General features: G+C 46.5%; 1 protein-coding gene across 12 annotated transcripts in view; it reads left to right on the forward strand.

Annotated features, from left to right (window-relative positions):
* pnpla6 (patatin-like phospholipase domain containing 6) overlaps window positions 1-27223 on the forward strand; it is a 167476-nt gene that overhangs the window by 58793 nt on the left and 81460 nt on the right. For all 12 annotated transcript variants that reach the window (XM_078531125.1, XM_078531129.1, XM_078531126.1 and 9 more), the window contains 5 exons: window positions 2184-2264; window positions 3603-3738; window positions 22658-22744; window positions 23276-23382; window positions 25980-26156. In XM_078531125.1, the coding sequence (XP_078387251.1) occupies window positions 2184-2264; window positions 3603-3738; window positions 22658-22744; window positions 23276-23382; window positions 25980-26156 (588 nt within the window). The remainder of the gene's footprint in view (window positions 1-2183; window positions 2265-3602; window positions 3739-22657; window positions 22745-23275; window positions 23383-25979; window positions 26157-27223) is intronic.

The following is a 27223-nucleotide window of genomic DNA, read 5'->3' on the forward strand; positions in this document are numbered from 1 at the left end:
TACCCCTCCCAATATCCTTCCATTTATTGCGTATTCCCTATTTTGCCCCCCCGCCCCCCCCAACAAATACATAACCTCACACTTCTCCAGATTGAATTCCATCTGCCACTTTTCCGCCCACTCAACCAAACTATTGATATCATTCTGGAGACAACAGCTATCCTCTTCACTATCAACTACACGGCCAATTATTGTGTCATCGCAAATCTCCCAATCACGCCACCCACATTTAAGTCCAAATCATTAATATATACAACAAACAGCAAAGGACCCAACACTGAACCCTGTTGAATGCCAATGGAAACAGTTTTCCATTCGTAAAAACATCCATCAAGCATTGCCCTTTGTTTCCTGTTGCTGAGTCAATTTTGAATCCAACTCCCCACATTCCCCTGTATCCCATAGGCTTTTACTTTTCTGACCGGTCTGCCATGTGGGACCTTGTCAAATGCCTTACTAAAATCCATGTCGACAACATCCACTGCACGACCCTCATCAATCCTCCTTGCTACTTCCTCAAAAAGTTTGATTAAGTTAGTAAGATACAACCTTCCCCTAACAGAACCAAATCTGTTCCTTTCTAAGTGACAGTTTATCCTGTCTCTCAGAATTAATTGTAATAATTTGCCCACCACAGAAATCAGACTGACTGGCTTATAATTATTTGGCCTATCCCATGCACCCTTTTTAAATAATGGTACAACGTTCGCAGACCTCCAGTCCTCTGGTACCTTGCTTGTATCTGGTGAGGATTGGAAAATGACCCTCAAAGCATCTGCTATTTCCTCCCTGGCTTCCTTTAACAGCCTGGGTTACAATTTGCCTTCAAGGATGCCAGTTTCTGCAGTACTTCCTCTCTCACTATGCTTATTGTATCTAATGTTTCACACTACTCCTCTTTAACTAGAATATCTGCTTCATCCCTCTCCTTAATGAGGACAGAGACAAAGTACTCATTGAGAAACCTGCCCACAACTTCAGCATTAGGGCACAAGTTACCATGTACATCTCCGATCGGCCCTACCCTTTCCTTAGTTATTCTCTTGCTGTTAATGTACAGCTAAAACATCTTTGGGTTATTTTTGACTTTACCTGCCAACATTTTTTTCATTTCCTCTCTTTGATTTTCTAATTACCTTTTTTGCTTTACCCCTGTACTTTCTATACGCCAGGCTTTCTAGAGTATTAAGTTTTTTTTGACTGTCGCAAGTTTTCTTTTCCTGCTTTATCTTACCTTGTATGCTTCTAGATAACCTGGGGGCTCTAGATTTGGCAGTACTGCCCTTTTTCTTTGTGGGGACATATATACACTGTGCCCATTGAATCTCGCTTTTGAATGTCTCCCACTGGTCTGTCACTGATTTCCCTTTAAGTAGCTGTAACTAGTCCATTTTTACCAGCTCACCTCCTCAGCTTCGTAAAGTTTCTTACTCCCCAATTTAGAACTTTTATTCCTGTTCTAACTATCTTTTTCCATAATTATATTGAATTTAACTGTGTTATGATCACTATCTCCAAGATGGTCACCCACTGCTACTTCATCCCCTTGCCCAGCTTCATTCCCTAATATTGATAGAATTTTTTTGAAGAGGTGACTAAAGTAGTGGACAGGGGAATGCCATTTATATGGATGTCCAGAGGACATTTGGAAAAGTCCCTTAAAAAAAAACTGTTGACTAAAGCTCAGGATTTGAAGGCAAATTATTGATCTGTTTAGGAAGTGGTCTGAGCGGCAGGGGGTAATGTGTAAGGATAATGGGCAGGCGGTTTTGCCCCATCAAGTCCCTGGGCTCCCTGCACATCAAGTCATCCCTCATTCTTCTAAACTCCAGTGGAAGCAAGCCCAGCCTGTCTAATCTTTCCTCATAAGACAACCTACTCACTCCAGGTTTGCTTTAACACGAGGAAGTAAGGGGGCGGTACAGGTGAGTAATGGGCCTGAAGACTATTTGAGTGCATGAGGTATCACTGATCTGCAAATGTGGATCCAGTAAGATGGACAGTGATGGTCGCAACAAACAGCTGCCTAGCCATAGCCTTTGGTTTCTTAACGTGGTTGAAATTGGTCAGGAGCATGACCTGAGTCACAATATAAGCATTAAATTGTTCTCCCTTCAGTCTGTGATGGTTAATTATATTGAAGGTATCCTGCTGCTGTTTAATTATCTTTATATCTCTGCCAGATTATCATGGTGCGGCTACAGAGAGTGACATTCGTGGCTCTGCATAACTATCTAGGCCTGACCAACGAGCTCTTCATTCAGGTGACTGTTCTGTCATTCCTTTTGTTCGAAAACCTGTAGCTACCTGCCTGAAATTTCTCCCGGGATTCTCTCACCCTCCTTTTGAAACCTTGTCGGAACTCCCAGACAATCCATTTTCTGGGATTTCCACCACATTTGTGGTGGGATTTCAGGGACCCTCTCCCCATCCCACGGGAAGCTCAGTTGGTGCAGGAAATTTTACTCCCCCCACCACCCCCCACTCCCCAGACTTGGTGGTCGAATGTGAGTGAATCCAAATAGCCATTGACTTGCGCAGAGTAATGATGATAGAATGGAGGTTTACAGCCGCACTGCTGGCCTGCAGGATGTGGAACCTGCTGAGAGTGGGTGCAAGGTGCAGGAGTAAATGAGTGCTGTCTGTGCCCTCAGTACCAGCATGGGTGCGACATACCGCCGGCAGAGTTTCACCACAAAGTTGCATTCATTCAATTAAGGCCTCCCTCACTTCGCAGAATGGATTCATACCCACATGCAACAAAAGTGCGCAGCGTATAACTCAGCCATCCTAACCCACCCTGTGCGTTGCGTTCACCATTAACATTAACATTTGGTTGAAAGTAAAGCGGGAGAAGGGTAGTGGTGGCTATTGTTAGCAGCTGTAACTGCTGCTGAGTCACTTTTACACAATAAAGCTTCAACGTCCTGCGCTTGTACTTGGAGAGCAGATGGCCCCTCGTTTCCATTCCTCTTGACAAGTCCAGAGTGAAAGTTCAGTTCTGGCTCATAGGCAATGGGAAAATCCTAAGGGGCTGCTCTGGGTCATGGCAATCGGAGGGGTGGTATGTGACCCCCTCTGGAGCTGCTGTTTGGTGGTGCGGGGGTTGGCTGCTCTGGGGGCTGATGTTTGCTTTTAATAACTGGCACAGCAATAATCCGACACATTGCTGATTGTATAAGGTAATGGCCTGACCAGAATCCTCCCTCAAGATCATTATCCCATTTCCTGTGTTTTTCCTCAAATGTCTCCCTGTGCCATACGCACGGAGTGTGACCTGCTCTGACTGCCCAATCAGTGACACTCACCAGTGAGCCAGGATGTGTCTGCTGTTCTCCTGCTGGACTCCCTTCAAAGAGCAGGGATTTGTAACTGGCTGTGTGGCAAGGGGCTGACCCTTGGTAGTCAGTATGTGCAAGTCCGACGCCAAACACCCTTTCCATCGGAGCATGATTGCCCAATGGTGCGACTGGACCCACAGATGGCAGTTCTGGTTTAATACCTCTGTGGCAGGACTGGGAACAGCTCCCTGTCCATGTAAAGGGGTTGGCTACACTCATATATATTTATTGACCGTGCGCTTGCCCTGTGTTTAATGATAGGAGAACCAGCCGTCACGCCTGGCTCCCCAACTGAGCTGCACCACCCGGACAAGCCCCATACGGCACAGACGCTTCATTAGCGTGTCGGTAGCTGATGATCAGAAAGAAAACGCTGGGAAGTTGATTCCCGATCCAGGTGAGTAGTTTTCAATATGCCGGATCTTGGCACTATGTTGTAGTGATTAATAATGTAAATATTATAGTTTAGTGTCAGCAGCTTGTTTGCACCAGTTGACTTGTCAACTTTTTCCCATGTTTGAACAGTCCTTCAGTGGAACTGTATAGATAAGAACATGAGGTACAGTAGCAGACTACCTGGCCTCTCGAGCCTGTTGCACCATTCAATAAGACCATTGTTGAACTTTGACATCAGTTGCACTTTCTCACCTGTTCCTCGAGTTCCATAGTACCCAAGAATCTATTTCTCTCAGTCTTGAATATACTCAGCGGCCCTCTAATAACCATTTCTTATGGTTACTTATACAAGGAGCGTAGAAAGTTAGCATGCAAGGTTCAGCAAGCAATTAGGAAGGCAAATGGCATGTTGACCTTTATTGCAAGGGGATTAGAGTACAAGGATAAACAAAATCTTGCTACGATTGTACAGGCTTTTGGTGAGACCACATCTGGAATACTGTGTGCAGTTTTGGTCTCCACATTTAAGGAAGAATATACTTGCATTGGAGGTGGTAAAGCGAAGGTTCACTAGATTGGTCCCTGGGATGAGAGGGTTGTCCGATGATGAGAGGCTGAGTAAACTGGGCTGATATTCGCTGAAGTTTAGAAGAATGAGAGGCGATTTCATTGAAGCCGACAAAATTCTGAAGGGGCTTGGCCGGGTAACATTGAGAGATTGTTTCCGCGGGTCGGGGAGTCTAAAATACAGGCGCACAGTCTCAGGATGAAGGGCCGATCATTTAGGACTGAGATGAGGAGAAATTTCTTCACTCAAAAGGGTTGTGAATCTTTGGAATTCTCTGCCCCAGAGGGTTGTGGATGTTCCATCGTTGAATACATTTAAGGCTGGGATAGACAGATTTTGGGTGTCTCAAGTAATTGAAAGATATGGGGAGTGGGTGGGAAAACTGAACTGAAGCCCAAGATCAGCCATGATCGTATTGAATGGTGGAGCAGGCTCAATGGGCCATATAGTCGTCTTGGGCCACATGCTCCTGTTTCTTTCTTCTTGTCGCCTGCAATGTAAATTTGTTAAATTTTTTTCTTTCGAGTGTATTTTTTATGTCATTACAAGTTCCTAATTGAAGAAGATTGCAGTTTTCAGTGGATCTCAGGCTATTCCAAGACCCCAAAGCTCATCACCTCTCATGGGGGTCCATCACGTCCACTTGTGCGACCTGCTCCTACTGATCGATTAAAGATGCAGGGCCTGGCGGGGAATCAGAGAACAGACATCAAAAGGTTGGATCAGGGCCGTGTCAGACCCCTGAAGATATTGGCACAGCTAGTTGGCTTGGGGGCAAATAGAGGGTGACTGTGAGAGAAGTAGTTCCCATTGTGTGTGTTAATTCTTAAGTTACTGTTACAAGAACTTTCCTTTCCAATATCCTTGAACGTTTGGTGCCTTTCATGCTCATCTTTCCCGGAACACACTGTTTGGATCCCTCTGATCATGGATCATTAAAATATCATGAACAGGTACACTTGTAGCAAGACTTTCCCTACTTTTATATTCCATTCCCCTTGTAGTAAAGGACAGCATTCCATTTGCCTTCCTAATTACTTGCTGTACCTGCTTGCCAATTTTTTTGTGTTTCATTTACAATGACACCCAGATCCCTCTACACTACAGTACTCTTTCTCTATTGAAATATTTTGCTTTTCTATTATTCCTACAAAAGTGGCTAACCTCATTTTCCCACATTACACAGTCAGATCTTTGCCACCTTTAACCGATCTATATCCAATTGCCCTCTTCACAACTTGCTTTCTCACCTATCTTTGTATCGTCAGCAATTCTGGCTACAATACACTTGGTCCTTTCATCCAAGTCATTATTAGCGATTGCAAATAGTTGAGGCCCTAGCACTAGTTACAGTTTGCCATTCTGACAATGTCTCATTTATCCTGACTCTGTTTCCTGTTAGTTAGTCAATGCTCTGTCCATGCTAATGTGAGCTCTTCTTTTGTCATAGCCTCTTATGTGCCAGCTTATCAAATACCTTTTGGAGATCCAAATACGCTACATCTACAAGCAGTATCCGTCCTGCTTGTTACATTCTCAAAAAAAACTTTGTCAAACGAGATTTCTCTTTCACAAAACCATGTTGACTTTGCTTGATTGTACAGTGTATAGTTTTGGTCTCCTTACTTCAGAAAGGATAAGGTTGCATTAGAAGCAGTTCAGAAGAGGTTCACTCGACAGATTCCCTGGGATGAAGGGGTTATCTTATGAGGAAAGTTTGGACAAGTTGGGCTCTATCCATTGGAGTTTAGAAGAATGAGAGATGATCTTATTGCAACATATAAGACCCTGAGGGGACTTGACAGAGTGGATGCTGAGAGGAGTTTCCCCTATGGGAGAGACTAGAACAATGAGACATTGTTTAAAAATAAGAGGTCTCCCATCTGAGACGGAGAGGAGGAGAATTTTTTTTCTCTGATGGCTGTTGGTCTGTGGAATTCTCTTCCACAGAGAACAGTGGAGGCTGGGTCATTGAATATTTTTAAGACTGGGTTAGATTGACTCCCTTGTCAATCAAGAATCTAAGGATATGGGGTTAGGCAGGAAAGTGGAGTTGAGGCCACAATCAGGTCAGCCATGATCTTATCAAATGGCAGAGCAGGCTTGAGGGGCTGAATGGTCTATTCCTGCTCCTAGTTTGTATGTATGTCCGTATTTATTATGATTTGCAAAATGTCCTGCTACTACTTCCTTAATAATGGATTCCAACATTTTCCCAATTGCCCTATTTCACATCCACATGCTGCCCTTCGGCGACATGACCTGAAAACAGGAGGTCACTTTCCACTTGTATGCTGAAGGCACCCAGCTCTACCTCACCAGCACCTCTCTTAATCCCTCCACTGACTCTAAATTAACAGGCTATTTGTCTGACATTCAATATGGGATCAGCAGAAATGTTCTCCTATTAATTGTTGAAAAGATCCAATCCGTTGCTGTCCACCCCTGCCACAAACTCAGCTTCCTGACCACCAGCTCCATCCCTCTCCCTGCAACTGAACCAGACTTTGCAACCTTGGTGTCATATTTAACCCTGCGATGAGCTTTCGACGATATAGCCACGCTGTTACTAAGATTGCGTATGTCCGACTCGTAACATCGCCTAGCTCCATCCCTTTCTCAGCTCATCTGCTGAAACCCTCACCCATGCCTTTGTTACCTCCAGATTCAACTATTCCAAAACACTCCTGGCCAGCCTCCCATATTCTAACCCCCCCGCTTACTTGAGGTCACCCAAAACTCTGCTGCCCAAGCCTTAACTCACAGCAAGTCCTACTCATTCATCAACGCTCTGCTTGCTGACCTGCATTGGCTTCTGGCTAAGCAAAGGCCTTGATTTTAAAGCTCTCATTCTTGTTTTCAAAACCCTATGCGGCCTCAATCCTTGTACCTTTAAAGTGTCCTCCAGCCCCATAGCCCCCCTGCCGTCCCCAGAATAGCTGCGCTCCTCTAATTCTGACCTGTTGAGCATCCCTGATTTTAATTGCTAGACTGTCGATGGCCCTGCCTAGACCCTAAACTCTGGAATTCCCTCTTGAAACCGCTTTATCTCTTTCTATTACTTTGACCAAGCTTTTGGTCATTTGCCCAAATATCTCCTTATGTGGCTCAATGTCATTTTATTTTCATGCCTGTAAGAAGCACTTTGGGATGTTTTATTATGTTAAAGGCGTTATATAAATTCAAAGCACCTTCCAAACCCACAACCGCTACTATCTAAAAGGACAAGGGCAGCACATGCGTGGGAACACCATCATCTGCAAGTTTCCCTCCGAGTCACACACCATCCTGACTTGGAAATATATTGCTGTTCCTTCACTGTCATTGGGTCAAAATCCTGGAACTCTCTCCTTAGCAGCACTATGGGTGTACCTACACCACATGGACTGCAGCGGTTCAAGAAGGCAGCTCACCACCACCTTGAGGGCAATTGGGGATGGGCAACAAAAATGCTGGCCTAACCAGTGATGCCCATGCCCCGGGAAAGAATTAAAAAAAAAAGTGGTGTTGTTTTACTCACATGTGTTTATGGTAGTTATAGTGTTCATGGGTGCCTATTGAAATCCAAGCCCAAAGTCTGAGCACAACTTCCGAGCATCCTCTCAGGATCTTGGCTTCTCAAACACTACTGCAGAGTATGAATTCTCTACTTAAAATGCATGTTTAGTGACTTTATTAGCACAGTGTGGAAATCTATGCTTCCACACTTGACTAAAACCAAATCTGTAAGATAGCAGGAGGCATTTTATTTCATCGTGAGGCATTCTAGCCCCTTCACAACCTCTTCACTTTCAGGCATTATATAATGAGTTACATATGTCATTGTTGGTACTATTTCCCATAAAAATAAGTACTTGCTGGCTACACTGCTGGAATTTAATGTGTTTTTTAATCCTAGCAGTGGTGTGTAAATGCTCAGGAAATCTGGAGAAAGAAAGGAAGCAGTTGATAATAACGAAGCAAGGTCCAATTATATGAAATATAATTACTGCTTCTGCACTTGCTGCAAGAGTTACTACACAACCCGTAGGCTTCATACAACCATTCTATGTAAGCTGACATCCAACAAACTCTACCTCAGCATCACCTCTCTCAACCCTCACTGTCTCTCAATAATCAGACTTGTCTGGCAACCGGTGCTGGATGAGCAGAAATTTCTTCAAACGAAATATTGGAAAGACTGAAGCCGTTGCCTGTGGCCCATACTGTAAGTTTCATTCCTTAACCATCAACTCCATCCCTTTCGCTGGCAGCTGTCTGAGGCTGAACCAGATTGTTCACAATCTTGGCGTTGTACTTGATCCTGAGGTGAGCTTTTAACCGCATAGCCGAGGCATTATGAAGGTCGCCTATCTCCACCTCAGTAATGTTGTCTGACACCGCCCTGCCTCAGCTCAATTCTGCTGAAATCCTCATCATTGCTTTTGTTACCTCTACATTAGACAATTCCAATGCATACCTGGCTGGCCTCCTATCTTCCACCCTTCCTAAACTTCAGCTCATTCATAAGTCCACTTATATTTTAACTCACTTCAAGCCCCATTCACTTCATCCTTTCACTGGCTGACTGCATTGTCTCCCGGTTAAGCAAAACTTCAATTTTAAAATGTATCCTTCCCCATCTCTGCAAACTTTTCCAGTCCTCTAGCCATGTGTGATCCCTCTGCACTCTTCCAATTCTCGCCTCTTGCGTATCCCTGATTGTAATCACTACACCATTGGCAGCCATGCCTTCAGTTGCCAGGGCCCTAAGCGTTCGAACTGTTTCCCTAAACCTTGCTGTCCATCCTTTCTCCTCTTTAAGATGCTCCTTAAAACCTACCTCTTGGTCACCTAATATTCCCTTATCTGCCTTGATGCAAAATTTTGTTTGATACCACGGTTTACTCTATTAAAGGTGCTATATAAATGCACATTATTAAGAATTAGAGGCTCTATAATATTCTCAGTGAAATGAGTATTACTGGCTATCAGCTGCCTCCCACTATCCCCTTCTTTCTCCCCCTTGCAGAGCAGGAGTTGGATCTTAGGGGCAGGATGAGCTCATGAGGGGAGATAGGAGAGAAACTAGAAAAAGATGCGAGTTAAGGGGTGAACCTTAGAGAACGTTTGGCCCAGTAGTCGACGGGAAGGAAGGGAAGTGGTAGATCTCTGGGTAGTAGTGTATTGTGGACTGCCTTGGCGTAAAGATTCACTCTGTTGTTAATTGTATATCAGTTGTGTTTATATTCAGGTGGAGACCATTAATTGGAGTTTTTATTTAAGCACATATAAAGAGAAATTTACTGAAATTGTGGGGTGGTTGAGTTAGGAGATACATGCTTGTAATATTTCACTCTGTAAATAAATATGAGACTGAGTAAAGATTCGCTGTAGTACCATCTTTCACCAATTGGCTTTCTGGGTTACTGTTTGCTGTTAATGACAACACATAGTACCAGAAATAGTTTAAATGCTGTCCCATTGCCCATTTGTCTTTCGAACTTTACCTTTCTCATAATATAAATCTTTCTTTTGCCACTATATATTTTCAGTAACCCTTGAGAAAAATAAACACGTTGCCTGTCTGGCTATTTGTAAACAGACTGAGATCCCTTCGAAAACCCAATCCTATTTTTTATATAAAAATGGAAATTCCCTTTACACCTTACATGAAACTGTATTTTTCCTACTAGTTGTTTGGTAAATATTGCCGTTGAAGTGGAGAAACAGTATTGTTAAACAGAGGGGGATCAACATTCTCATTTTGCCTAATTATTGTGACCTATTCACAATGCAAAGCAAACTGCATGAACAGTCCCAATTATAGAGTTTCCTTTTTGTGCATTTGCATAGCTGTTACCGCACAGTGAGTCTAGTTGTTTGAAGCTCAGTGGGAGTATTGTAAGCCCTATTTGATTCCAAATTTTCCAGATTTCCTGAGCATTTACACACCAATGCTAGGATTAAAAAACACATTAAATTCCAGCAGTGTAGCCGGCAAGTACTTATTTTTATGGGAAATAGTACCAACAATGACACATGTAACTCATTACATAATGCCTGAAAGTGAAGAGGTTGTGAAGGGGCTAGAATGCCTCACGATGAAATAAAATGCCTCCTGCTATCTTACAGATTTGGTTTCAGTCAAGTGGTGGAATTCCAAGCATTTTGGATGTAATTATTGAAATTATAAAATAATGTGCTTATCACTTTTTCAGTTGAAGAAAGATTTACGGCAGAATAAGTAGTCAAAAGGTAACACGGTGACCGTTTACAAAAAATGGACAACGTTTTTCCAGTCAAACGGTCTTCATTGATCCGGTTTTGCTTGATGGAGTTTCGTTTGCTAGAAAGGTTAATTTATAAATAGCATCTGCTTTTGAGTATGTGGAAAGTTCACAGTTTTCTTCCACCGGTTTTATTCTAACGGCACTAGAAAGAGCACTGTTGCCTGAGTTCAAGTATTGCATGCAGTTCCTGGCCCCACACTTTAGGAAGGATGTGAAGGCGAGTGCAGAAAAAACTCAAGAATAATTCCATAAATGAGGGACTTCAGTTATGTAGATAGATTGCAGAAGTTGGGACTGTTTTCCTTGGAAGGCTGTGAAGAGACTTGGCAGAGGTATTCAAAATCATGAGGGGCCTGGGCAGAGTAGATAGGGAGAAATTGTTCCCATTGGTGGAAGGATCAAGAACAAAAGGGCACAGATTTACAGTAGTTGGCAAAAAAAGCAATGGCAACGCGAGGACAAACTTTTCACGCAGTGAGTGGTTAGAATCTGGAATGGCTCTGCCTGAGAGTGTGGTGGAGGCAGGCACAACTGGGGCCTGCAAAAGGGAGTTGGATTAGTATCTGGAAAGGAGGAATGTGGAGGGTTATGGAGAGAAGGCTGGGAGTGACATTTTTTAAATTGCTCCTACAGAGAGCTGGCACACACACGGCAGGCCAAATGGCCACCCCCTGTGCTATAACAATTCTGTGATCCTGCGTTAGCTGATCCCCTGTGGCATTGCTAATAGTTGACCTGGGATGGGAGGCTCAGTTGTGATGCTTGGCTGCTGTCTCAGCCCCAAACCATCGTGATCCACCCTTGGTCTCATTTCCTTTTCCTCATTTATGAAGGGAGGCAATCGACTGACCTGCACCTCTCCTTATACTCCACACAGCCCTATCTCCTTCCTGCTTCAACTGCCCTCAAGGTAACCTCTTCACTGAGTCGAGCGCAACTAAACTCCAACTCAAATCCCCTACCTTCAACCTTGTTCTCAGCAAAACTACCTCCCATCCAATTCCATCAGCTGTGGCTCAGTTGCCAGCACTCTCGCCTCTACATCAAAGGTTGTGGGTTCAAGTCCCACTCTAGGACTTGGGCACCAAAACCAAGTTGGGCAATCCAGTGCAGTATGGAGGGAGTGCTGCACTGTTGGACCTACCGTGTTTTGAATGAGGTGTTAAACCCAGACAATACCACTCTGCCACCACCTCCCCTTGATTCACCAGAGCTTTGCAAAAGTTCAGCATCACTTCGCGGCTTTAGTATTCAATACCTCAAATGTATGAAACCAAAGATCCCGTATGCTTGGCTAACTACTCTCTCAGCATATCCTGACCCCTTCAAAGATCTATGCACATGAACCCCAGGTCCCTCTGTCCCTGCACACTAAGGAGTGTGCAGGGACACTAATGCCTTTTAGTCTATATTTCCGTTCTCTCACTTCTGCCAAAATGTGTCTCCTCTGTATTAACTCCCATCCTGCTGGACTATCTACATTCTGTAGCAGTCATTGGTGAACCATGCTCACTGTGTACCACACCTCCAAGTTTTTTTAAAAGGTAAAATTTAAGCAAATTTTTAGAACGAGTTCAACCCTCAAAGCCCCTAAAATAATAACAACCCTTAAAATGCCCTCACTTACCAAATTTCCTGAGTTTAGTGCTCTGTAGAGCTGGACTCAGTGCTCCTTACTCACTATCTGAAAAGGGTGGTTGAGGCAGAAACCCTTATCACTTTTTAAAAACGCTTCATTACGCACTTGAATCGCAGTAACTTACAGGGCCACAGACCAAGAACTGGAAAGTGGAATTAGCCGGAATTACTCTTTTTCAGCCAGGATGGATGGGAAGGGCCGAATGCCTGCTTGTGTGCTCTAACTTTCCATGATTCTCTGAAATATATCGATTGAAAACAGAATCCATCTAGAGAGTATGCTACTCTCTAAAAGCAGAAAGTGACCGACTGACATAAATTCTCCTTTCCTAGTCTTCACTGTTTTCCCAATTGATTTTGAAACTAGGATTTATTCAGACTCGTGCTCAATTTTGGATTTCAGGAACGTAAAGTGGAAAAGACTTGTGCAGCAATTAGTTTGGATCCTTCTCCTTTAAAGCAAAGCAACAGTGACAATTTATTTGATTTGATCGAAATGTGGATTTATGCAGGTGGTCCCCGAGGCTCCATGGTTCACACCGATGTGACCCGCCTCTGTTCGAGAGCTTGATCCATGCTGGGCATCTGATGACTGCTCTCCAAGGACTTGAAATGTTTAAAGGCTGGTGATCAACCTGCAGATGTCACTGTTGCACCAACTTTAAAGGAGAAGAACATTCTTTCAAAGGTTTCAACACAAATGCTTGACTCAGTGCCGGAATTCAGGACTTCTAAATTTCCTTAAAATACTACCAACTTTAGGTAAAAGCCTGACTTGCTACGCTGCTTGTCTGACATCCACCGCTAGACCCACTTTAGAATGCTTCACTGTGAGCAGTGATCTTATTGAGGGAACTTGATAGGGTGGATACCGGAAAGATGCCCCCCCCTCCCCCCTGTGGGGGAGACTAGAACAAAGAGGACACAGTTTAAAAATAAGGGGTTTCCCTTTTCAGGTAGAGATGAGGAGAAACTTTTTCCAGCAGAGGGCCGTTAGTCTGTGGAATTCTTTTTCCCAGAAAGCAGTGGAGGCTGGGTCATTGAATTTATCCAAGGCAGAGATGGACAGATTTTTGATTGACAAGGGAGTTGAGGGTTGTGTGGGAGGGGCAAACGGAAGAGTGGAGTTGAGACCACAACCAGATCAGCCATGACCTTATCGAATGGCAGAGCAGGCTCAAAGGGCCGAATGGCCCACCCCCTGCTCCTAATTCCAATGTTCCAAAGCTAAAGGTGCTATAAAAAGAAAGCTGTGCATTTCTGTAATGCCTTTCGTGACCTCAAGATGTCTTAAAGCACCTTGATCCCAATGAAGCCCTTTTTGGAATTTGTAACGCAGCAAACCTCCACAAATAAGCTTATAACCATGGCCAGATAAATTGTTTTAGTGATGTTAGATATAAATGCCAATTAACTTCTCCACTTGCGAGCAGTGTTGCAAAATCCAAATGTGAAAGCTCTGACATTAACACTCGATGGATTTGGCCCTTCCATTTTATTGTCACTTTTGACTCTTTGATAAAGGGGATGATGATTGTGGCACTGACAAGGGAAAGTTGTTGAGTTATAAACTTGTAATGCTGAACTTCAGCCCTTAGCTTGTGAAATAATCTACAGTTGGGCTGATTGACCTACATGTAAACTCTTCAAAGATTAGTACCTGCACGGTGCACCATCAGAACCTAAGCAACCTGTAGCTTCAGCTTGGGAACTTTGTTGAAAATCCACCAACGAGACTTGGAAGCTGAAATTGTGCCTTATACTGGTTGAAGTGGGTTTTAAAAGAAGCAGATGTGCTCATTGTGACCCAGTGTGCTGATGTAACAACGTGCTAACCATTAATTAGCGAATAGGTATCCAAAGTCTCCAGGCTTCTCTCTCAACTTGGCCATGTGAGATCAGAGATAACTGGGTGCAACGTGCTTTTCCTGGGCACAAGGCCCCATTTACCCTCTCTTGTGGATATAATTGATCCCGTGGTACTGTTTGAGGAATCATAGGTTACAACACAGGGAGGAGGCCATTTGGCTTATTCTGTTGTGCAAGAGCTACCCACCTAGTCCCCTTCTTCTCCCCCCAGCCTTTTCCCCATAACCCTGCAAATTTTTCCTTTTCGGATACCGATCCGATTCCCTTCCGAGTGCCTCCATAGACTCGAACAATGCGAGCCAGAACCCAGCTACCCTTCCCGATATTCCCCCCTCAACTTTGCATCTCAGTGAGGCAGGTTATCTGTTCGCTGTCACACTGCTGGGCTGTGCTTGTTTCCAGTCGCTGTGATTCCTACCTTGCCACAGTGGTCGCAAGGTGCTGCATTTAGCTGTCGGACACTTTGGGATGTACTGAGATTTAGATGGAAACGCAGGTTCACCTTTTTTCATACCTGCCTTGCCGTTGTCACTCTTGTGTATTTACCCAGTCGCGCTACCCCCCCCCCCCCGCCCAACACAAAGTGGAAAAGCTGAGAGTCCATATCACTTCCTGCTTCCTCAGTCCTGGATTTGGGATAGACTGTCGGTGATTTCACCCCTCGATCCCTATCCCGAACTGATAGCTGGCGACTTTTCGCTGGGGTCCCGATCCTGGGCTGACTGCTGGCGATTTCTCTGTGATTAAAAAGCCTGGGACCGAAAGGGGCTGCCAATTTCTTGTGTCACTTGGATGGCCGTGCCCCTGGACTCCAGTACAAGCTAGCACCATGTTATAAACAAAGCTGCATGCGCCTCGTGAGAGTCCAAGGTATTTCAGTGGCAAGGCCTGGTTGCTGGCAGTCAGCCAGTTATGGTAATTTAGGACATTATGTGGCTGACCCTTCAGAAATACACACAGTGTAACGTAGACCATGGATAACCACAGCAAATTGTGTGAGGGAGACCACTGGAGAAAGTCCAAAAGCGGAATGTAATCCGACTGGAGAGCCCCACTTTGCCTCCTTTGGGGAGGGCCCACCATGTTAAGTGCCAGTCAGGCACGTAAGTGGCCTGTAGGGGGCTGTCTCCCGGATCAAGGACCCCAGGGATGGGAATCCGGTTCCCCTGAGAACCGCCGGCCAATCAGAGGGCCGCGGCCCCTCATTGCCGCCAGCCTCACCGGGGAAGGGGTGATAGCTTCCGGCAATGCACCCACCAGAGGCCCAGGGTCAGTATGGGACCCAGGCCACAGGTGAGTGAGGATGGGTTGGAGGTAGCGGGGAAGGAGTTTGAAAGAAAGGGAAGAGGGGGACTCAGCAGACCCTCTCACACACACACACACCCCGCCCCCCCCCGCCCGCCAAAGCCGAGGCTGGTCTCTCAATCAGGCACTGCTCACAATAGTGTTTGCTTCTTGGGTATTCCACATGGTGGTTGCATGGCCTGTTGTTGGTTGAATGCCAGTGGTGGTGGGATGAGGCCCCTGTGTGAACATTAATTGCCTGCTTTAAGTCTTCGACTGGCGTCACGACGGGAAAGGCCATCCACGTGCCACCCCCAGGCTTGTTGATGCTCCGTCATTGAATACGTTTAAGGCTGGATAGGCAGAATTTTGGCCTGTCAGGGTAGTTAGGGAAATGGGGAGCAGGTGGGAAAATGGAGTTGAAGCCCAAGCTCAATCAACCATGATGGTATTGAATAGGGGAGCAGGCGCGACGGGTCTACTCCTACAATTTCATGAGTTCTTAGTTGAGGTGGTGGGAGCCTGACCCAGCACCCTTCCACCTGATTAAATGCCTCCCCCTAAACACCAAACGCACCTCATAGGAGGACACCAAAGGGAAAGAGCATGGTGTTGGTGCTTAGGGGGTAGGACATGTTGTAAAATTCCTCATTAATCTGTAGTTTAATTCCTCTAAAGAAAACAGTGAATCAGAAAGCACTTTTCCCAGGCAAAGGGTAGTCACAAACTGGAACTCTCTCTTTAAAAGGCTGTGAATGCTTGGAGCCATTGGCGAATAGACTTTTGTTCAGTAAGTGTGTTTGGAGGGATGTAGAGCAAATGAGAATAAATGGAAATGGGATACGCATTAGATGTGATCTAATTGAATGCAGAACAGGCTGGAGGTATTGAATGACCTTCCTGTGGTTCTGTTTTTCTCTTGTACCCTTGTGGACAGAATGTGTTGTATATGTTGAAGAGTAATGCCCTTTTTAGTTATATTTGTCTCCCCCTGTAGAAAATACTTTTTTGCTTGTAGGCTTATAGTAGATGAGAGTCTTCCTTTAGTTCTTACTGTCCTCTGATGACTCAGTTTTGCATACAGAGCTATCTAGATCAAAAGGATTCAATTACAAGCAGCACTTGACATAGATGCAAATAAGATCCATAGCTCGCATTAGTAAGCTTTAGCTTTGTAGGTACATTTGTCTTTTACTGATTTACTGATATTTCTGGATTGGTGGGGAAAAAATAATTTATGCCAATTATCTGTCACTTTTTAAAAAAAAATAAAATGCCAGACCCTCCGTGAATTGGCAATCACAGTCGGGTTGCCACTCTGCTGCTGCTGCTGCTTACTTACCTTAGCCTGACCTTCTGACTCAGGCCGGCAGAGAAAGGTGCAGTACAGCTGCTCAGGAATCCCCTCAGTCGTGTGCAGTGGAGTTGGGGAAAAGGAAGCCACCCCTCTTTATGGCACCAGCTGGGGGTGGAGAAGATGAAGGTGGCCAGTGTGGGGAGGATTCATCGTGATGATGGTGGGGAGTGCTGGGCATTTGTTGGGGAGGGAGAGGTGGCGGCCAGTTGAGGGGGTGGCGGGGGAGTGGTGGTGGGGGTGGTGGGGTGTAGTCGAGAGGTCCACCAGGGGTCAGTTCTGCAGTTACCCAGGTCTTAGAAGTTGTTTTAAATCTTCTAACTTTTCCTCGGTAACCATTCCTGTCAGACAGTCGGAACCGTCCGAAGCCCGTGATTTAATTCGGAGTGTCGGATGGAACCCAGTGCAGGCTAATTACCCATCGGAAGTTTGAACCTTCCGGGCGATTGCCATGCAGTCCTTATGTGGTGGGGCCTTCTGGGTGGTGGGGGTGTGGGGACGTATCTTTGGGGTACTTCCCGGGCACGACGCACCGGAGGAAGTTGCAGGCCAGAATAAAACCCAATGTTGCCGGCTCCCACTGGATCCCGAGATGCGGGTTCCTCACGATGGACACGCCAGTGGGCACGGTGTTGTTTGTTAGCATGCTGGGCGCGCATATTAAAAAGCCAGTGTTCAGCTAAATTCTGTTAAAGTAGCTTGAAGTGTTATTTGGTGACACTGCTCACAGACTGTGTGATATAACAGAAAGGAAACTTCAAATGTTAATCTCTCTCCAATCCACAGCAGCTAGAAAATAGCAGAAATATCAAGGTGGAAACAAATGGTGTGAGGAGGGTGACCGGAGTGAACCCGTTGTTTTTCATGCCAGTGTCAAACGTGTGAAGGTTTTGTGAAGCTGCTCTGAATTTGTTTCTCGATGAACGTGAAGTAAAGTCAGGTGTCAGCCTCTTGCCTCCGAGTTTGAAACCCCCTTCAGGGGCTGGAGCACACAGTCTAGGTTGACGCTCCCAGCGCAGAGTTAGCAGGGGAGTGCTGCACTGTAAAGGGAGCTGCCGTCTTTCTAATGAAGCAACAAATCTAGGCCCTGTCTGCTCTTTCAGGAGGACATAAAAGACACACGGCACCATTTGAAGAAGAGCAGAGGAGGTCTCCCCAGAGTTCTGGCCAGTAGTTTTCCATATCAAAAAATCACCAAAATAGATTATATGACCATTATCTCATTGCTGCTTGCGGGAGCTTGATGTGCACTAATTGACTGCCACATTTGAACTCCAGGCATTGTTTTGCTGTAGGAAAAGTGAAGTTCAGAGTAGAGTTCAAAATTGGCTGGGATACTGTCAGGTTGTGAAGATCGCTCTGTAAATGTAAATCTATTGTGTTAGACAGTAGTGCAGGATTACAGAGAGCCTTGCATATCGATAGATCAAAGTTGCTTCATTGGCTTCACAAAATGCCACTCGATGTGCTCTAAAGCCTGACTAAAAAGGAAATACAGCCGAATATCCCTTACCCGCACATCCAAAAACCAAACGGTTTTTTTGAACTGACCGAAGTGTGAGCCAACATGAGCCTCACTGACCTTTTGCGCCGCTGGCTGCTTGGTTTTGGTGGTGTGCCAATCGGCCCCGCCAAGACGTGTTTGTTAACATCAGTGTTGCAAATGCTGCATGGAATGAATTTCCTCCTAACAACTTTGCTGTTAATTTGTATGTTAGTAAAGCCCATGTAAGATTATATTACAGGTGTAATTAGTGTTAACAGGTAAGAATTAGGGTGTGAGAATTGGCAAATGGAGAAACAGCCTAGTATTTGTAGACTATAGCTAGCCTAGGCTTAGGCTATTGTAATGTGAGTAGACGTAGGCCTACTGTATATACAATAGCTATAATCACATGCGAAAACTAGAAATATCTGAATGCTGAAACTCAATTGGCCCCAAGGGTTCTGAATAAAGGCTGCTCCACCTGTACAAGGTTTGTCCTTTCAACTCTTTCATGTTTGGTGACTATCTGACTAATCTATTCAGTTTACGTGTGCTTTGTTTGTCTCTTGTTTGTTCGGGTTTAGTGAAGTTCGGAATAACTTATTTTTACTGGTTTCGTTTTCCCCAAACTTGGCCTGTTTCATGGGCTCTTATTTCTTCCCAGTTTTTGTTGCTAAAAATAAAACAGAAAAATATACCCCAAAAAACAGGATTTAAAAATTGGCAAAAAAACAAACAGCTTTAAGTGTCAGCTTTGGCTCAGAGGCATCGCTCCCTCTGGAGTCGAAGTCAACGGGCTTGAGGCCAACTCCCGACACTTGAGGCCGTCTTCTAGGCTGACCTTCAGTGACAGTATCGAAGGAGTGCAGCATTGCCTAAGGTGCCGTGATGCAATGTTAAACTGAGGCCCCGCCTCCCTCAGCAGTATGACATGAAAGATCCCATGGCACTATTTGAAGAAGGGCAAGGGAGTTCCCCCCGCTGTCCTAAGTCAACATTTGTTGCTCAGCCAGTATCATTAAAATTGGTCGGCTGCTACGGTTTCCTACATTACGATGGTGACTACACTTCTAAAGAACGTCATTGGGTATAAAGCACTTTGGCACGTACTGAGGGCCCGAAAAATGTGATATAAATGCCGATGTTTCTCATAGATAATTTGTGTTAGCCCACTCCTTTTCTTGCATGTCTATAGCAAGCTGGTCTCCATCACCCATCCTACTAAGAGCACGCCCACGCCCCATCCCTTTTGGACGCTCAATCCTAAATCTTGTAGCCATGGGGGTCGCACTGCAGCTCTTGTTTTAAAGTACGCTCGTGTAAGTGAAGTAGAAATCGGAAACCTGCACCCATCTGAACAGCGGCGTACGATTCTGCAAACTTTTTTTTTTCCCCCCTTCATTCTTTCGCGGGATGCGAGCTTGGCTGGCGAGCTCATTTGTTGCCCATCCCTAATTGCCCTTGAACCGAGAGGCTCGCTAGGCCATCTCATGGGCAGTTAAGAGTTAACCGCATGGCTGTGGGCCTGGAGCCACATGTAGGCCGGACCGGGTAAGGACAGCAGATTTACTTCCCTGAAGGGTATTAGTGAGCCAGGTGGGTTTTTATAACAACAGTTTCATGGTCACCTATCACTGAAACTAGCTTTCAAACATAGATTTTATGAATTGAATTTAAATTCCACCAGCTGCCATGGTGAGATTCGAACCCACGTCCCCAGAGCATTAACCTGGGCCTCTAGATTCCCGATGCACCACTGTCCCCCACTTTCTTAGATTTGTGCTGAAGTTTCTGTGAACTGGTGCTGTTTTTTTTTAAGAATGGTTGCGGGATGCCATTTTCACCTAGCCTAGCGATAGCAGAATGGCAAGTTCACCTGTGATGTTGTCTTTTTTGTAAAGGTATGACCATGGACCCTGCTTTAAAGGAGCTACCAGACTTCTTATACGTAGCAATAATCAGAACGGGGGCCGAGTGCGATGAGGCTTCTAGCTTAGGGCACAAGAGAGGTGTGAGGCGGCATTCCGCATCGAAGGTAGAGCGCTCCAAGACGGTGAAGGAGAGGGAGTTGTGTACAGAATTAGAGGACGGAACGCCCTGCCAGGAAAAGTCAAAGCCAGAGGATTCGACAGGAGAGGAAATTGGCAGAAGGAGACGGGGATCGAAACAAGTCTCAATCACCACTGAACAACCTGTTGAAGTAGTTCAGCCTCATCTAGTAACTAAAGCTAGTACCAGTGAGGGAAGTGTGCTGCCCCTGCACAAGCAAGAGAAGGAAACAAATCTAGAACCTAGTAGTGAAAACCAACTGGCTCTAGTAGGTCAGTATCTACCTAATGATTCAGCAGGGAAAGATGCCTAAACACCGGGTCTGCTGAGTCTGCGAAGGGAAAATATAGATTAATTTATATAAAAAAAACAAAGCCAAACACTTTCAGATACAAATTACAAGCTTCTTACAGAGCATTGTGTGTGAGCCACTCTAAAGTGGAGAGGCGAGGAGGAGGTCTGAAGGGATGGGTGGCTGTCAAACCAAGGGCAGGTAGCTCCTAACCAGGACAAGGTGGGAGGTGCCTCCAGTAATTCCCCTTGTGGCTGGATGTAAAGTCATCCTCGGAGGCCAGGCAGGCCCTGTCTCTTACAGCCTGTGACACAGGGAAACCATCATAGTGGGAAATGGATATATCATAAAGGAGCTACCTTTTTGTGTGTGTCTGTGTGTGAGATGTCTGCCTGTCTGTGTGTATGAGATGTCTGCCTGTCTGTGTGTATGAGATGTCTGCCTGTCTGTGTGTATGAGATGTCTGCCTGTCTGTGTGTATGAGATGTCTGCCTGTCTGTGTGTATGAGATGTCTGCCTGTCTGTGTGTATGAGATGTCTGCCTGTCTGTGTGTATGAGATGTCTGCCTGTCTGTGCGTGTGAGATGTTTGCCTGTCTGTGTGTGAGATGTTTGCCTGTCTGTGTGTATGACATGTCTGCCTGTCTGTGTGTGAGATGTTTGCCTGTCTGTGTGTATGAGATGTCTGCCTGTCTGTGCGTGTGAGATGTTTGCCTGTCTGTGCGTGTGAGATGTTTGCCTGTCTGTGTGTATGACATGTCTGCCTGTCTGTGTGTGAGATGTTTGCCTGCCTGTGCGTATGAGATGTCTGCCTGTCTGTGCGTATGAGATGTCTGCCTGTCTGTGCGTATGAGATGTCTGCCTGTCTGTGCGTATGAGATGTCTGCCTGTCTGTGTGTATGAGATGTCTGCCTGTCTGTGTGTATGACATGTCTGCCTGTCTGTGTGTGAGATGTTTGCCTGCCTGTGCGTATGAGATGTCTGCCTGTCTGTGCGTATGAGATGTCTGCCTGTCTGTGCGTATGAGATGTCTGCCTGTCTGTGCGTATGAGATGTCTGCCTGTCTGTGTGTATGAGATGTCTGCCTGTCTGTGTGTATGAAATGTCAGTCTGAAGCCTGCCTGCTTGTACAGTGTTTGTGTCTTTGGGAGGGTGGGTGAGGGTGGGGGGGTTAGTGGAGAGTGGGTGAATACTGAGCACTGGCTCATTTTGCCTGTATTTTATTGAGCCAGTCCTACTGAGCAGCCATGTTGGGCAAGGAGCAGAGTGTGAGGTGGAGGCAGGGTTACAGAGATTCTGGTCATTTATGGGATCTTTCTGCTGAACTGCTTTTCTCCTCTGGATGTCAGTCTAATGGCAGCGCCCCTGAGCTGGGTGAATCTTTTTCCCAAGAGTATATTTTATTCATAAAATTTATAAAAGTGTATGACAGCATTGACATTACATAATGTGCAAAACAAGTGTTTCATCTAATACTGCATGTTACTGACTACATTTACACACAGTCAATATTTATACTGTTCATTGCATTGGCATACATACAGGCCGAGGGAGTTTTTCCAGTTTCTAGCCCCTCGCTATACGATGGCTCAAGGACCACATCAGTGACCTTTCTCCATTATGTCTCTCTGGCTGCTCAAGCTTTAGTGTCCCTCAGCACGTGGTCAAGACAAGAGAGTGAGCCTTCCTGCAAACACTCGGTCACGTGCAACCCTTTGCACTGGGAGGCCACGGCTCATGGTTGTTGCATTGACACTACCACGGTGCGAAGTCTTCACTCCTTCGTCAGCCCACCCTCACCCTGACAGTGGCTCTGAGCTCAAGAGTTATCACATTGTAGTTTGCATTGCCTTATTCAGCAGCACCCCCTTTTCTGTTAACTCAAAGCAGGGAGTTTATTTTCAAATTGCCCTTGATTCCTTTCTCTTGGGCTGTGACTCAGCAAAGACGTTAAATAATTTCCCCCCCCCCCCCGCCCGCCCCCCACAGGAACTGCTAGGGCCCCAGTGTTGAGGCAGCCAGTGTGGTGTTGACCCTGTGGATGCTGCTATTTATGCTGCATCAGCACTCTCTCTCTCTGTCTGTCTGTCTGTCTGTGCCTGTCTGCAGGAAGTGAAGCACCAAAAGGACTAATTTTGGAGAATAATCGGGGTGCATTGCTGAGTCGCTGTATATCCATGCCAGTGGACATTTCTGGTAAGCCTGGGGTACACTCTTCAACAAGTTATAAACCTCTCAACTTCTAAAGCTCATACACGTTTTCAGATAATATCCATTAAAGAACTTTCTCATTAAAAGTTTGAATCCAAATTTGCAATTAATTTAGGGAAAATGCAGATTACGTGAAGTAACACAACTCTGTCTACTCAATATACAAATCAGGTACTACTGAATTTACCAGTTGTTGTATTGACATCAACATGTTTATTTTAATCTCGCCTCCTCCCCTGCACCCCTCTCCCGCCCCTGCCCCCTCCCCTGCACCCCTCTCTCGCCCCTGCCCCTCCTTCAACCTCCCTGCCCCACTTCAACCCACTGCCCGCCCCCCCCCTCCCCTGCATCCCTTTTAACCCCCCTGCCTCCCCAGCCCCTGCCCCTTCTCCCCGCGCACTCCCCCTACATCCCGCCCCCTTCTATAGTGTAGCAGTTGAACTGCAGTGGAAAGCAGAGTTAGCGTTCCACTTTACTCACTGAGGATCATATCAAAATGTCTTGCTACCCTTGTAGGAATACAGAAAGGACTTTGTTCAGACTTCGACATGGCCTATGAAAGAGGGAGGATTTCAGCATCCTTACAAGAGGATATTCCAGTGAACCACACGCCCTTAAGTAGAGTAAGATTAAAGTGTTTTGACTTGTCTATACATATATAGAACACTGCGAACCGTCACACCTCGAAGCATGTCACTATTTATGCTGTAGTTCCGGTTTGTAACCTTTTACACCTAAGGGATTTGCATTATAATGTCCCTTTCCTATTTCACATAGAAAATTGGCTAGCAGATTGGCTGAAATGCTCTGGAGAAGAGTCACACGGACTCAAAACATTAACTCTCTTTTTCTCTCCACAGATGCTATTAGACCTGTTGAGTTTTTCCAGCATTTTCGGTTTCTGTTTCAGATTTTCAGCATCCGCAGCATTTTGCTTTTATTTTGTTCTTTCTAATTATTGTGCATAAGGAGCGTTCACTCACTTGAGCTTTTGTCCGGTAATTCACAAACACTGCTAGAAGTTGTAGTACCGATGTTGAATAATGCCAAAGTGGTGAAGGCAAATGACCCGAGCTGCATCTCGCGCTCGCTCTCTCTCTCTCTCGCGCGCTCTCTCTCTCTCTCTGGCGCGCTCGCTCTCTCTCTCGTGCGCTCGCTCTCTCGCGCTCGCTCTCTCTCTCGCGCTCGCTCTCTCTCTCGCGCTCGCTCTCTCGCTCGCGCTCTCACGCGCTCGCTCTCTCGCGCGCTCGCTCTCTCTCTCTCGCGCTCGCTCTCTCTCTCTCGCGCTCGCTCTCTCTCTCGCGCTCGCTCTCTCGCGCTCGCTCTCTCTCTCTCGCGCTCGCTCTCTCTCTCTCGCGCTCGCTCTCTCTCTCTCGCGCTCGCTCTCTCTCTCTCGCGCTCGCTCTCTCTCTCTCGCGCTCGCTCTCTCTCTCTCGCGCTCGCTCTCTCTCTCTCGCGCTCGCTCTCTCTCTCTCGCGCTCGCTCTCTCTCGCGCTCGCTCTCTCTCTCGCGCTCGCGCTCTCTCTCTCTCGCGCTCGCTCTCTGGCGCTCGCTCTCTCTCGCTCTCGTTACAAGTGCAAACTGAATTTTGAGGCGCTGACTTTGCACGGGCTGTATTCCAGTCACCATGCTCAGAATGTGACCTCCAGTGCTGAGCCTTCAGTGTTTGTGTGGTCAGTGAGGGGGCACATTGTCAAGTAGGTTCCAGTACTGTGTTCTAGCAAGGGGTTCCAGCCTCAGGAAGAAAATTATTTTGCTGCCTCTTCAGAGCTCTCTTCCCCAGCTGAAGTCCACTTAAGTGTCCTCCTGGAAACTTGTGGATCTCATCTTGCTGGACACATACTTCTCCAACCTTGCACCTGGCCACATACTGAAGAAACAGGAGCTCTTAGCAAACAGAGTCCCTTTCGCTGCCTACACATCAAACAAGGTTCACAGCGCGCCCCTGAGCTAGGCTTAGACATCCTTGTTTTGTGCTCTAATTTTGTTTTTGTCGGTTTTCCACACATGGCTTCTTTGCCTCCCTGTTGTGTTGTTTTACACATCATTTGCTTTTAACTAGGTTACAGTTTCATACAGAAAGCAGTTACCCTCTCGGACTTCATCCAACTGGTCACTATTTACGTAACAGCCTGGGGCAACGAGTTGGCAAGTTGTACCCCACCCCAGACCATGTTGGCATCACAGCTGAGGCTGCCATTCCCCAGTGTCCACATGGGCATTTGCAGTGAAAGCCACTGCATCACATGGCTCGAGCCCTGTCTGACACTACCTTCCGCCTGGTCCAAGAATTCTGAATGAAGTCCCTCTGTTATTGTAACATAAACAGAAAGGGCCGGAAAAACTCAGCAGGTCTAACAGCGTCTGTGGAGAGAGAAACAGAATTAATCTTTCGAGTCTGTATGACCCCCCTTCAAAGAAAGAGGGGTCATACGGACTCGAAACATTATCTCTGTTTCTCTCTCCACAGACGCTGTCAGACCTGCTGAGTTTTTCCATCGTCTTCTCCTCTTGTTTCAGATCTGCAGCATCCGCAGTATTTTGCTTTTATCCCCCTATTACTGCCCTGGTCTGTCTAGTTCAACTATCCATTAGATAAACTCTGTGGGTGGAGAGATTGTGAACTGCTCTTAAAATAAGACATTTCTGTAAATGTTTAAGTGCCAACCCATTTTCATTTTAGATTAAAGCAAAATACTGCAGATGCTGGGGATCTGAAATAAAAAATAGAAAATTCTTGAAAACCTCAGCAGGTCTGACGGCCTCAGTGGAGAGAGAAACAGTTAACATTTCGAGTCCATACGATTCTTCGGAGCTCTGAAGAAGAGTCATACAGACCCGAAACATTAACTCTGTTTCTCTCTCCACAGATGCCACCCGACCTGCTGAATTTTTCCAGCGATTTCCTGGTTTTTATTTCATTGTAGATTAATTGCTTGGTGTTACAAAATGTGCTGAAACTGTGCAGCGTGGCAATACCTTTTCGGGGAGGGGGGGGTGTCACTTTGCTGAAGTAGTGAGTAGTGGGCGACCAAGCCATTCTGTGCCTCCTTAAGGGTTTCTCGCTATCAGCTCTAACCAAGGAGTGGGAGCAGATTGCAGAGAATGACGCGCCCTGCTGGGAGGCCCTGAGGGACAGGAGAAGGCGGGTGTGAGGGGACATAAGTGCTATGTTACAATCCTGCCTTGCCTGAATCAATGTCTTGCTTGTCTGCCCCAGTCAGCACCACAAGAGACCAGGGAGCGTAAATCTGTGACAGTAGAGGAGCATCCATCGTGTGTGTACCTTTACCCCGAGGATGAGACGGATGAAGTCTATGGAGCAACTCAGGTCAAACACGTCGGAACTATTTTCGAGGAGGCAAAGCAGGAGCTCCTGAAGCTGATGCGGATTGAGGTTTTTACTTTGTTACCTGTTGGGAGTTTGCACCTCTCTAGATGTTTGTGTTACGTGTATGTGAATCAGAATGTCCTCTACCTGAAAATCGTAACAGTTTTGTGTTCAGTTGTGCTCAATGCGCTCAATTACAATTTGACATCAAGATTCTGATTTGGAAAGAATTTGACATCAAACTTGATAGCGCGCTTGAACCTACCCTCCCCCCCAGTGCACTCGAGGCTACCCCACCCCCCCCCACAGTGCGCTCGAGGCTACCCCACCCCCACCCCACCCCACAGTGCATTCGAGGCTACCCCACCCCCCCCCCCACAGTGCGCTCGAGGCTACCCCACCCCCACCCCACAGTGCACTCGAGGCTACCCCACCCCACCCCACAGTGCGCTCGAGGCTACCCCACCCCACCCCACAGTGCGCTCGAGGCTACCCCACCCCCCCCACAGTGCGCTCGAGGCTACCCCACCCCCCCCACAGTGCACTCGAGGCTACCCCACCCCCTCCACAGTGCGCTCGAGGCTACCCCACCCCACAGTGCGCTCGAGGCTACCCCACCCCCCCCACACGGTGCGCTCGAGGCTACCCCACCCCACAGTGCGCTCGAGGCTACCCCACCCCCCCACACAGTGCGCTCGAGGCTACCCCCCCCACCACAGTGCACTCGAGGCTACCCCACCCCCCTACAGTGCGCTCGAGGCTACGCCCCAAAATAAATTGTTCCACTACACTTGCTTGTGAGCACCATCTGACACCCATTGCTTCTTAATTCATTTTCGTCTTCAGGGTCTATACCTTCTACCCACCCACCCCCAGGCCTCAGGGACTAAAACTGTCCCCACTTCCCAATCTCAGGATCTAAACCCTGCCCTCCCACCTCCAGTCTCAGGGCGTAAACTCTCACCTCTCTCTCCCCCTCCAGTCTCTAAACTCTTCCATCCCGCCTTCTGGCCTCTGATTTCTCCCCCTCTCCCTCTAGCCTCGAAACAATTTCCCCACTGCCACCCCCAAATCTCCAGGCCAATCTGACAGCCTTGAGCATCTCTCCTGCACAAGTTCACGTCCCTGCCACA

The sequence above is a fragment of the Cetorhinus maximus genome, chromosome 28 (genome assembly GCF_964194155.1).
Source record: "Cetorhinus maximus chromosome 28, sCetMax3.hap1.1, whole genome shotgun sequence".
Lineage (NCBI taxonomy): Eukaryota > Metazoa > Chordata > Chondrichthyes > Lamniformes > Cetorhinidae > Cetorhinus > Cetorhinus maximus.